Source organism: Cyanistes caeruleus, chromosome Z (assembly GCF_971803275.1).
Source record: "Cyanistes caeruleus chromosome Z, bCyaCae1.hap1.1, whole genome shotgun sequence".
In the NCBI taxonomy this organism is placed as follows: domain Eukaryota; kingdom Metazoa; phylum Chordata; class Aves; order Passeriformes; family Paridae; genus Cyanistes; species Cyanistes caeruleus.
In genome coordinates this window covers 7624825-7635493 of record NC_141732.1, presented here as the reverse complement: position 1 = coordinate 7635493, position 10669 = coordinate 7624825, and the positions used below count along the sequence as shown (strand labels likewise).

The window sequence follows — 10669 nt, the reverse complement described above, 5'->3', positions numbered from 1 at the left end:
GCTTATCTTCTTAAGGTGCCCTCGAGGGCAGACTGTGGGACCTGGTGACCCGGAGCTTTTCCGAGGCATCGCCCATCCCTGCAGTCACTGCCCTTGAGACCAGGGCACAATCCTTGAGGAGGAGCCTCCTGTCCTTGTGGCAGGAGCCCTCAAGACCCGAGTGCAGGACTTGCTGTCCTGCAGTCTTTCCAGGACTTGAGTCTTGCAGGTGCCTTCCAGGCACGACTGCAGGACTCCTTGCCTCGGAGCTTTTCCGAGGCATCTCTCTTGCAAGTACCATAAATCCAGGCACTGCCATGGAGCAGCGACCCCCAAGAGTTCCCAAGCTGGCCTGGGTGCAGGAGGAGGAGGAAGAAGAAGGCCCTGGAGCTGCCCCAGAGGTAGAGACTGAAGAGATGCAGGAATTCCAGCCGCTGGAGGAGGGTGAGTGGCAGAGCTGGGCCTTAGGGCTAGTGCCTGTTGCCAGCTTGGCCCCATCCCATTGCATGCCACGCTATCCCCTGGTGCTGTTCCTATGGAAAGGATGGGAGAGTGTTGGAGAAGATCTGGAGCAGCGACCGCCAAGAGTGCCCAAGCTGGCCTGGGTGGAGAAGGAGGAGGAAGAAGGTCCTGGAGCTGTCCCAGAAGTGGAGACTGAAGAGGTGCAGGAGTTCCAGCCGCTGGAGGAGGGTGAGTGGCAGAGCTGGGCCACAGGGCTGGTGCCTGCAGACAGCTTGGTCCCATCCCATCCAATCCCATCCCCTGGGGACATGCCCACAGAAAGGATCGGAGAGAGGCTGGGGCTGGCCACCAAGCAGGGCTGTGCTCAGTTCCCTGGGGTTGTCCCTGCCTGGGGATCACAGGGCAGGGCTGCGTTCTCCAGCCGCTCCTGCAACCCCTCAGCTCTGGCTGCTCTCGCTCTTTGCCAGATGCAGCCGTGGACCAGACACAAGAGCAGGACCTTGCCTGTGGCCTCTTCCACAAAACACCTGCACAGGTACCTGCAGCCATCCCCAACTGGGCTGGGCCTGCTGGCACTGCTCAGCTCAGCACCATGCTTGGAACACTCCATGCAATATCCCTCTCTTCCCACCCTTCCTTCTCCTACCCAACATGCAAATTCATCAAGCGCATTTGGCAGGAAGAGACCAGCGTCATGGGCACTGGGTCCATGGAAGATGGTGACGTCTACACCAGCGACACCAGTGCTGCCATGCTGGAATTCATTTTAGAGGAGGGTGTTTCCATTCCAGAGCAAGTAAGCAGCCTGTGGCCAGGGTTTGATCCTCCAGGGATCGCTTGGCCTCCCAAGCCACGCCTGCTGATCACTCTAAGCCTTTGAGGCCATTGCAGCGTGGTGACAAGGGAAGCACTTCTCTGGGGAAGCAGGGGACATTCCTGACTCCCTCTGGCAGCTTTCCAAGTCTCCCATTGTGCCTTCTCCAGGTGCCTGCCATGGTGAGGTACATCCACCAGTGCCTCATGGCCAATGAGTCTGCTGACTCCAGGCTGGGCAGGACCCTGCTGGATCTGACCGAGGCACAGCCCGCTGACGTGGTCATTGCTCTCCTGCGTGTGGCCCCAACGTGTGACAGGTACGAGGCCCATGTGCCCAGAGGGCTCAGGGCTCCCCAGCCCATCAGCCTGCACAGCCTGGACCGGGTGTCTGACCAACAGAGAGTTCCAGGGTCCTGTGTACCTGGGACCTTTCCCAGCCCTGCTCCATTGGCCCCTGAGCCTGCTGCCATGCCATGCCCCATCAGGGCCCTGTCCCCACAGGGCTGGGTTGCCTGGGTGCTGCTGCTGGTGAGGGGCAGCGGGCAGAGGCAGAGCTGGCAATGCCAGCTCAGCTCCTGCCATTGCTGCCCAGGCCACGGGGATGTGTCTGAGACCCCCATGAGACAGAGCTCTCACCCCACAGAGCTGCAGTGACCATGTGGAAGACCATCATGTGCTCGAGCAGGACTGTGGAGCCAGTGATGCAGATACTCCTCGATGTGCTGAGAACCTGGCCAGAGCACAGCAAGTGCACCTCTGATGGGGACAACACGGGTGTCTTTGCCCTGGCTGTGAGTTTCTGCAACTGGCCTTTGCTCACCCCATGGCCAACCGCCTCTCCAACAGCTCTATTTCCTCCTTCTCCCACCGCATCTCCCTGCTTCAGGGACTGGGCTGAAACCTGGCCTAGGGGCAGCTTCAGGGGCACCAGGCGTGGAGCTCCCCAAGGCTTTCCCCTGGCCTTGCCCTGCCGCGCTCAGGCCCTGCCACACAGATACCTTGGCACTGGGCACTATCCCTGGGTGCTTTGTCCTCTGCAGGCAACAGTGGTGATGTGGAAGTTCCTTCAGGTGCCCTGTGTCCCACGGGTAGTGAATGTGTATTTCCCCGCCTCTTTGTGCATCTGCTCTTCCAAGTGTTCTTCAGCACTTTGGATATATCAGAGGATCTCAATGCCTTCTGGAAGGGATGCCAGGAGCAACATGGCCTTGCCATCAGCCCCAGCAGGTGCTCCATCCCAGTCCTCCTGTTCCTGCCATGTCCCCAGGGCAGGAGCCAGTGCTCCCAGCGTGACCTGGGCTTTGCTGTGCACACAGGTTTGCAGTGCGGGCCCTGAAGTCTCTACTCTGCCGAATGCATTATGAGCAAGTCGTGTTGTCAATGGAACGCAAGTGTGGCTGGGACACGCTGCTCTGTGCTGACACCCACCGTCATGCTGTGGGTCTGCTGGCCAGGTGAGACACCTTCTCCCCATTGCTTCTGGCATTTGTGTCCCGTGCTGAGGTTACCCTACACAGTCCCCATTGTCATGGGTCAGAGGGCCTCATCACCAAGGGACAGCTAAGGAGACTGGAAAAGGCTGGGAGAGGAAGGCTCCCACATAGAGCAGTCACCTCCCCAAGGGTTCAGGTCCCCTTGCAGGATGCTGATCAAAGACCAAAACTCTGTGAATCAGTCCTGGGAGATGTTTGTCCCTCTGGCTCATAGTCTTGGTTACTTTTTCACCCTGGCAGGGAGATAACCTGTGTCTCCAGACGCTTGTGTTCCCGGATTGCTCGCTACCTGCTCCGGGTTCTTAGCACACAGGAGGCACGCTGGGATCTGCCTGCCCTGGCATTCCTTGTGGAGGTGAGCCCCATGGCCAGAACTGCCTCCCTGCAGAGCTGTCTGCCACCTCTCTGCCCTCTCATAGCTGCAGCTGCCTGGGACGGTGCCCATGCCCTGGGCTGCCGCCTGGGCCCTGTTTCCTGTGTGGTTCCTGCTCCTGCCGGCTGGCTCCCCTGTCACTGTCCTGTGCCTTTCAGATGCTGGACTACCTGGACTTGAGTGAACGTGGTGCTAATAGGCTCCTGGAAATCTTCTCAAGGCACCTGAGTAGCGAGTGCAGGGACAAGCGTCATTTAGCGCTCAGGGCCCTTCTTCAGCTTATTGACAAACCCTCAATGGTGAGAAGTGGGCAGTGGCAGAAGCTGCACTGGGGAATGCAGTCACATGGGTTTGGCTGGGCTTTGGGCAAAAAGGCAGCTGCTGCCAGCTCTCCTACCTCCCGCTTCAGCTGCCTGAGTGCTTTGGGACAGGCCTTTGGCCTCTTGGCCCTGTGGCAGCAGCAAGGTAGCGTTTCATTTACTTCTGTTCTGCACAGACTGAAAAGATGTGGAGCCTGACTGAAAGGCTTGTGGAGCTCCTGCAGGATGCAGATGGAGAGATAGTTAAGATGACAAACATGGTGCTTAGCTTTATAGTCTTGGCCAAGGAGATGCTGACACCCAGCCCCATCGTCCTGCAGCTGGCTGAGGCGCTCCCACCACTCTTTGACCACGTAAGGCTCTGTGCCCCCAGCCGAGGCCACTGGCTGCTGCCTGGACACTTGGTGAACCAGGCCTGTGCTCTGCTGAGCCCCGTGCCGACAGGGCTGAAGTTTTTTTCTCTTCCTTTCGTATAGGATAATAGCCAGGTGCAGCTGGTGTCCATACTGCTCTTCCGAACATTGGTGACCGTTGTGGTGGAAAAGGAAAACAAGGCCCTGAAGTCACATGTGCGCCAGAGCCTGCTGCCCCTCTTCTTCCACTGCCAGGACGAGAACCAGCGTGTAGCAGAGGTGAGGACTCCTGGGCTGCTGCTGTCACCCAGGCAGGGGGCTCGGCTGCCTCCTGCCCTGGCACCTTGCCGGCTGCAGCCTCCTGCAGGCCTTGGCACATGAATGCGGGTCCTGTGCCCTGCCTTGTGGGGCCATCTGCGGGTCTCTGCTACTCTTTAGGCCTCTCAGAGAGCACTGCTTAGCATGGCCAAGTTCCTGAACAGTAGAGATCTTGGAAATCCCATGAAGAACAAGCAACTGTGGAAGTTCGCTGAGGTCCTGGTAAGGACGGCCTGGAAGGCCGAGCCTTAACCTGGAGAAGCTCCCTGTCTCCGGCGCTTGGTGTATGGGGCTGGCAGCTGCGCCCCTGCCCAGTGTCGCAGCCGGGGGCCGCACAGCTTCTTCTCCAGGCTCCTGTGGCCCCGAGCCGGCTGCCGATGGAGCCCCGAGCCACTGGGGCTGCGGGGCGGGCCGGCACCGCGGCTCCCCGTGCAGCAGCCAGCCCTCTGCCCCCTCCAGTGCCCGGCGCAGGCGGCTGCTGCCCGGCGCCTCAGGGCTGGGCGGGCATGGGAGGCCGGGGCTGGCCGCAGGAGAGCCCGCGCCAACCCTTCCCTCCTGCCGCTCTCTGCAGCTGGCACAAGACGAGAGCCGAGCGGCCGAGCACCTGCACCAGGCCCTGCCATACCTGCAGAACCCACAGGAGCCCCTGCGAGCGGCGGCCATCAGGTTCATTGGTGAGCCACGAGCCCGGGCTCCCTCCCCGCCGCAGCTCGGCCCCGGCCCCAGCTGCTGCTGTCCCGGCAGCGGTCCCCGGGCCCGGCGCCCTGGAGCCCCGGCTGCCCTCGGGGCTGCTGCCGGCCTCTGGCAGCCGTGCCCTTGGGCTGAGTCAGGATGCGGCAAGGGCTGGGGCTGAACCCTGCCGGGGCGGGAGGGCGTGTGGCCTCAGGGCTGGCAGCGCCGCTGGCAGGGAGCTGTGCCGCCGGGGCCCTGACAGGCTCTGTATTCCCAGGGATTGCCGGGCGGCTCCTGATGGGGCAGAAGGAAGAGCTGCAGCTCATTTACCAATGTGAGTGAGGGCAGCGGGCTGTCAGCAGAGCTGGCGGGAGGAGCTGCAAGTCCTGGCCTGGCTGCTGAGGGCTCTGCTCAATGTGCGGATGAGGGGCAGCGTGGGCAGAGCACACCGAGATTTCAGGGGCACGTGGGGTGTTCATGGTCGCAGCTTCGGGCTGATCCCCTGGGTCCCTGCTCCCTGCTGCCCATGGCAAGAGCTGGCTGGGATGGCCCTGGCAGGGGGCTCTCCGTGGGCCCTCATAGGACTGGGATCTGACCGTGGCTCTGTTTGTCTCTCTTCCAGCCCTAGCAGACATGATGAATGACATCAGCCTGGAGATCAGAGGCCAGGCACTTCAGACATTACGCCTTCTGACGGCAGGAGACCCCGCTCCGATCTCCACATTCCAGAGGCTGCGAGATCAGCTCCGCAGGGCATGGAGATCACGGCCTCGTCTATCAATCCTCGGCTGCCTATGCTGCTGCAGCTGTGGCGGGGACTGATCCGGCAGGCTCTGTTTGCTGGGGCCATATGAGCTGGCAGGCATTTTGCATTTCTTAAATATTGTTATTTTTCTTCTTTCATTTTTCTGTAGTATATAAATATAGGATGTGTTACAATACACAGACTCCCAAGACTTTTCTTTTGCTGCTCATGGTGCACAGGGCATAGGGGAAGAGGGTGAAAAGGGTGCTTGTGCTCGGCAAGCTGCCCAGGCGTGCAGTGGTGCAGGGAAAGTGGCCAGAAGCCCTTGGCCTGTGGTGCTTCTTTTGGTGCCTTCAGCACAACCTCTGTCCCAGCCAGGAAGCGCCATCTGTGTCCTTGTGCCCGTGTGTTGCTGCCTGCATTGCTGAGAGCTTCCAGGTGCCTCTTGATCCAGCTCCATAAGCAACCCCCAGCATCTGCCTTGTTCCTGACACGCAGCTTCTCTGGTGTTTCCCCAGAGCTCCAAACTGGAGCAAGTTTATCTGAGGGGCTTGAGAATGCTGGGATGTGCCAGCACTGGAGATCTCAGGATTGCAAGGAAGAAGCCACAAATCCCCTTTTTCAGGATATTCCAACCTTCTGAATCACATCCGGAATAGGGATCTGTGGAATTACCAGAATGCTGATGGTTGGAAGATCCCAGCTGTACAGAGACAGGGCAACTGAGAGGCACTTTGAAATACTTGATTCCATTATCAGTCTCATGGAAGGGTAAGTTATTTAAGATGTTACATTCAATGCCATCACATCAGAAGCCAACTTACTTCCTGGTTACAATACCTTATGTTTTTCAGCCTATTATCTTTTCCTGTATAATGCTGCTAATACTTCTAACACCAATCACCTCTGATTTTATCCCATGTGATCTTGATACAATGCATCTTTCCCAGTTCTGATTCTCCAAAATGTCTGGTCTGTTTGCAAGGCCATTGTTTGAAACTCGTTTCCAGTTCAATCTCGTTCTCTTCGAGGTCTTCTCTATTCCATGGCCTAGCTAAGTCAGCAAACCTTATCTCAGAGTTTGCATACAAACGTACAACACTATGTGAGCTTTCAGTCAGGCTTTGAGATCTTCTACAATTCCATTTCTCACAGCTGAGGACTAGAATGCTGAGAAGAACCCAATTTCCTGATGGAAAATAATCCAATAATTCAGTTTCTGGAATTGGGAAAGCAAGGAAACAGTTTTTTGGGAGGTGCCATCGGTGCTCCTGGACCGGGGAATTCCCTAATCCATCCTTCCCTGATTGAGGAGCAGAAGTTCCTGGGATGAGTCAGGTTTAACAGACCCCTCCCTCAGGTGTGTGATGCAGGATTTTCCTGGTTTTTCCCAGCCCAGGTGAACCATGTGCAGCATTCCAAATAGATTGGTTAAAACCAGGAAGGATTTTATTCCTTGTGGGGATAAAATCCCCATGCTCAAAAATGCTCCCAGAAAGGGAAAATCCCAATTTTTACAGCTTTTTACACCTCCCCATTGCAGGAATTCATGGTCTGCTGGATAGCGGATACTCATCCTGAATATTCTGCCCATTTGCTAGGAACACTCCAGTGACAGTGCTGATGCAAGTTGGGCTGATTCTGAGGTTTTTTGGGATATTTCTTAGCGATTTCAGGGGGCCGGGGAGGGGGAGAACGAGCCGAAACAAGCCAGATCCAGAAAAATCCCAGCTATTAAGGGAATGAGAAAATTGAAGCAAAAACAAGCACAAAGGAACTGGAAAAAAAAAGAATTTTGAAGAAGGAAATATAAGGGGAAAAAAAGAATAACATTCTAAACAAATCCACTGGAAAAAAATAACTTGGTGATGGAATGGGAGAAATTCCAACACAACAGGTCACCAGGGCCTGGGTGGGCCCAAATGTTTGGTTTTATTTGGGAATATTTTGGATTTTAAAACAATTTTATTAGATTTTTTTCCCATGGAAATCCCACTTTTCCTTTCTGATGGGACTGGAAGTTACCTCCTGTTCATTGGTTTTGCCCAACCTCATTCCCAGATATTTATGTATAAAGCTTCTGTAAAATGGTGAAAATGATGATGGACTGTGACCTTTTTTTCATTCTCCTTACTTATGATGCAACTGCGGTGAAAAGAAGAGGAAAAAACAAGACAAATTGGGAAAAACATAAAAGATTAAAAAAATCAGAATTTTACCATGTATCAGTGCCTGGCTATTTGTTATAAACCTTCATTTGTCTAGTGCTCTTTTTGCTATAAAACAGACTCATAGGACACCCTGAGTAGATTAAAGAAACAAGAAAAAAGGCAATAAAAAAATTGGCTTATTTTTCACTTTTTTATTCCATTAAAAAAATTCCCACAAAAAGAATAAAAAGGAGAAATAATAATAATAACAACAACAATAATAATAGCTTGTCAGTATTCTGAATATTTCTTCTTTATAGCTTTTTTAGGGACTAAATTTTGGTACTTTATTTTACTATTTAAAATATATGATTTTGCCATGTGTTATTCTGGAGAAGAAAACTATTTTGGTTTCTTGGACTTCTCATTTTTTTGCCTTTGAGTTGCCTGGAATTTTTCTGATTGAAAATAAAAAGGGGTTGAGATTTTTTTTTTTTTTTTAAAAAAAGGGGGAAAAAGAAAAAAAAAACAGGGAAAAAAGGAGGACAAATGATTTTAAAAGGGAAAAATTTCTTGAAAATATAAAAAATGAACAAAAAAACCCAGTTACATGGTTTCCAATGTGTGGCTGAGTGCCTCAATGTTTCCATGTTTTTTTGTGTGTTCCTGAGTTGTAGAGTTGTCCAGATATGATGAGCTTGGCAGAGATTCCACAGCCACTGGAGCCATTCCCAGTTTTCCTTCCCACCTGTAGTATCCAATGCCATCAAGTACATGACCGTTCTGTAGTAATAACTGTGCCATTATTCAAACTCCTGATGCCCAGAATGCTATTATTCCATTGGAATTTGGTTCAACAACTGGAGGATTTGAAATTCCCGATGCCTGGAATGCTGTTATGATATGGGAATTTTGGAGGGGAGCTGGAGTGTTGGGGAGGATGAAACAGGGAAACCTTATGAGTGTGATTGTTTGGCAAAATATTCTGAAAATATGAAGGCTAGAATCAAAGTAGAAATGAAAGCCTGCTTTGAGTCATGATGCTGAGTACCAGTTACTGTATAAGCGAAGAACAATAGCCTAGCGAGCTAAAGGAGAATCCCTGGTTGATAAAACAATGTCCTTCTGCTGACAGAAAGTCCAAAGGTCAAGAAGCAAGGAAAGAACTTGTAAAGCTTTTAGAGTTGCATTTTTTAAAATGCAACACTGTATGTTAATATGGGGATGCTCATAGGCTGTATGTAAATTCTTTAGTGGGTGTATCTCGTAGTGATTGGTTACTGTGAATTAGAATATTCACTATAGAAAAAGATATATTGTATTGTAACAAGAACTTCGCTCTCTTAGCTCTTACCTCTCTCTTATTTCCCTACCCCTCTCTTAGTTCCTACCCCTCTCTTACTTCTTACCCCTCTCTCAGCTCTTAGTTCCTTCCCTACTCTTAGCTCTTCTCTCATAGCCTTCCCCTACTCTCAGCTCTTGCTTTCCCTGCTCCTACCTCCCTCTTAGCTCTTACCCCTTTCCCCACCTCTTAGCCTTTCCCCCTCTCTTAGCCCTTCCCTGCTCTTACCCCTCTCTAGCTTTTCCTGTTCTCTCCCTCTTGTTTTTCCCTCTTTCCCCCTCTTACCCCTCCCTTGTCCTCCCCCTCTCTCCTAATCCTCTCTGTTTTTCCCTGCTCTCCCTCTGTTGCTTTTGTTCCCTCCCTCCTCATCTCTAACCTCTTTTCTCCCTCTCTCCCCGCACTCTCTCCCCTTGACCCGGGACCATGCGAACGCCGAGGCTGGTGGCGGACACGGGTCTCTCCCTCTCTTTGCCCTTACAATAAATTACTTATACCTGAACAGCTTGACCCTGGAGAAGTCTCTCACCGCAAGCAAGCATTTTGAACAGCAATACTGGAGGATCTGAAATTCCCAATGCCCAGAATGCTGTTATTCCATGGGAATTTGGGAGGGGAACTGGAGGATTCCATATTCTCAATGCCCATAATGCTGTAATTCCATGGTTTTGCTGGGAATCTGGGAGGGGAGCTGTGTAGTAAAACATTTTAAGAGAGTAAAAGCATGGTATTTTAGTAAAAGCCTGTCTGCACAAGCCAGCCTTTGGTATAAGCAATGATATTAAAGATAGTGTCCTTGAAACTCTCCTGAAGCAGTGAGAATGAAAGAAAAACAATAGCCTTGTGTACTGGGGAAAGAATGTAAACCATATGTATTAACCAGTAGTAGCTTGCTAAGCCTGCGGACCCTGTCGGACCCTATAAAAGTGTGCTAGAGATAGAAATAAACAACGTTTGCCATAGTTCTGTGAAGACTCAGCTGAACAGTCTGGCGGTTTCTCAATATCTGGTGCCCGAACAGGGACCCCTTGCGGGCAGAGGGGATTCGGTGGTAGAGCTGGTGGGGCAGATCCATGCGCGGGAAGACGCGGATGCGGATCGGTGCCGGGTAGGCGAGCCTGTGGGTGGGGAGACGCGGAATGGAGGCAGGCTGCTGGGGGAGACCGAGGGCAGAAGAGGTGAGGAGGGGTCGTGACCCTCCCCGCACCCGTGGTCACAAAGAATGGACGGGTTTGCAGCAGCACAAACTGCTTCTAAACATTATCGTAAATGAAATGAAGCAGTCAAGGATATGGACCTTGGAAAGCTCGTTTTATGGGCTAGAGATAATAGGTACGGGCGCCCCCAGGTCCCGCTGCTGCCTTTTGCAGCGGAAGAATGGAAAGACATAGGAGATTTATTGTAGAAAAAAGCAAGCATGGAGAAAATCAGCTGTCTGGGTACTTTCTCTGGGGTTGGGCACATTCTGCCTGTGACAAGGCTCACAGTGAAGCAATGTGGCTCGCTCTCGGAACTTTTAAAAGCTCAGGAGTGTGCCGGGGCAGCCAGGACCGCATCAGCGGAGCCCAAGCCAGAAGTTAATCCGCCAAATACGGATCTAGAAATGGCGTGTCTCCAAAAGGAGATGGCACCAGTCCCAGGTAGGCAGA

At 52.8% G+C, this 10669-nt stretch overlaps 1 protein-coding gene across 1 annotated transcript; it reads left to right on the top strand.

Moving 5' to 3' along the window:
• The first annotated feature begins 1434 nt into the window (after nucleotides 1-1434).
• On the top strand, nucleotides 1435-5727 carry LOC111945942 (maestro heat-like repeat-containing protein family member 7). The gene is made up of 12 exons (XM_086868272.1): nucleotides 1435-1574; nucleotides 1901-2001; nucleotides 2298-2484; nucleotides 2574-2711; nucleotides 2991-3105; nucleotides 3282-3422; nucleotides 3620-3796; nucleotides 3920-4075; nucleotides 4235-4336; nucleotides 4686-4788; nucleotides 5064-5120; nucleotides 5409-5727. The coding sequence occupies exons 1-12, from the start codon at nucleotides 1435-1437 to the stop codon at nucleotides 5606-5608; spliced, it is 1617 nt and encodes a 538-aa protein (XP_086724398.1). The 3' UTR covers nucleotides 5609-5727.
• Nucleotides 5728-10669: the final 4942 nt, after the last annotated feature.

Excerpts from the sequence above, each read along its gene's own strand:
- LOC111945942 (XM_086868272.1), top strand. The coding sequence starts at position 1,435 with ATGGTGAGGTACATCCACCAGTGCCTCATGGCCAATGAGTCTGCTGAC. Across the intron at positions 2,485-2,573 it reads CTTGCCATCAGCCCCAGCAG|GTTTGCAGTGCGGGCCCTGA; the intron begins GTGCTCCATCCC and ends CTGTGCACACAG. Across the intron at positions 5,121-5,408 it reads GCTGCAGCTCATTTACCAAT|CCCTAGCAGACATGATGAAT; the intron begins GTGAGTGAGGGC and ends TCTCTCTTCCAG.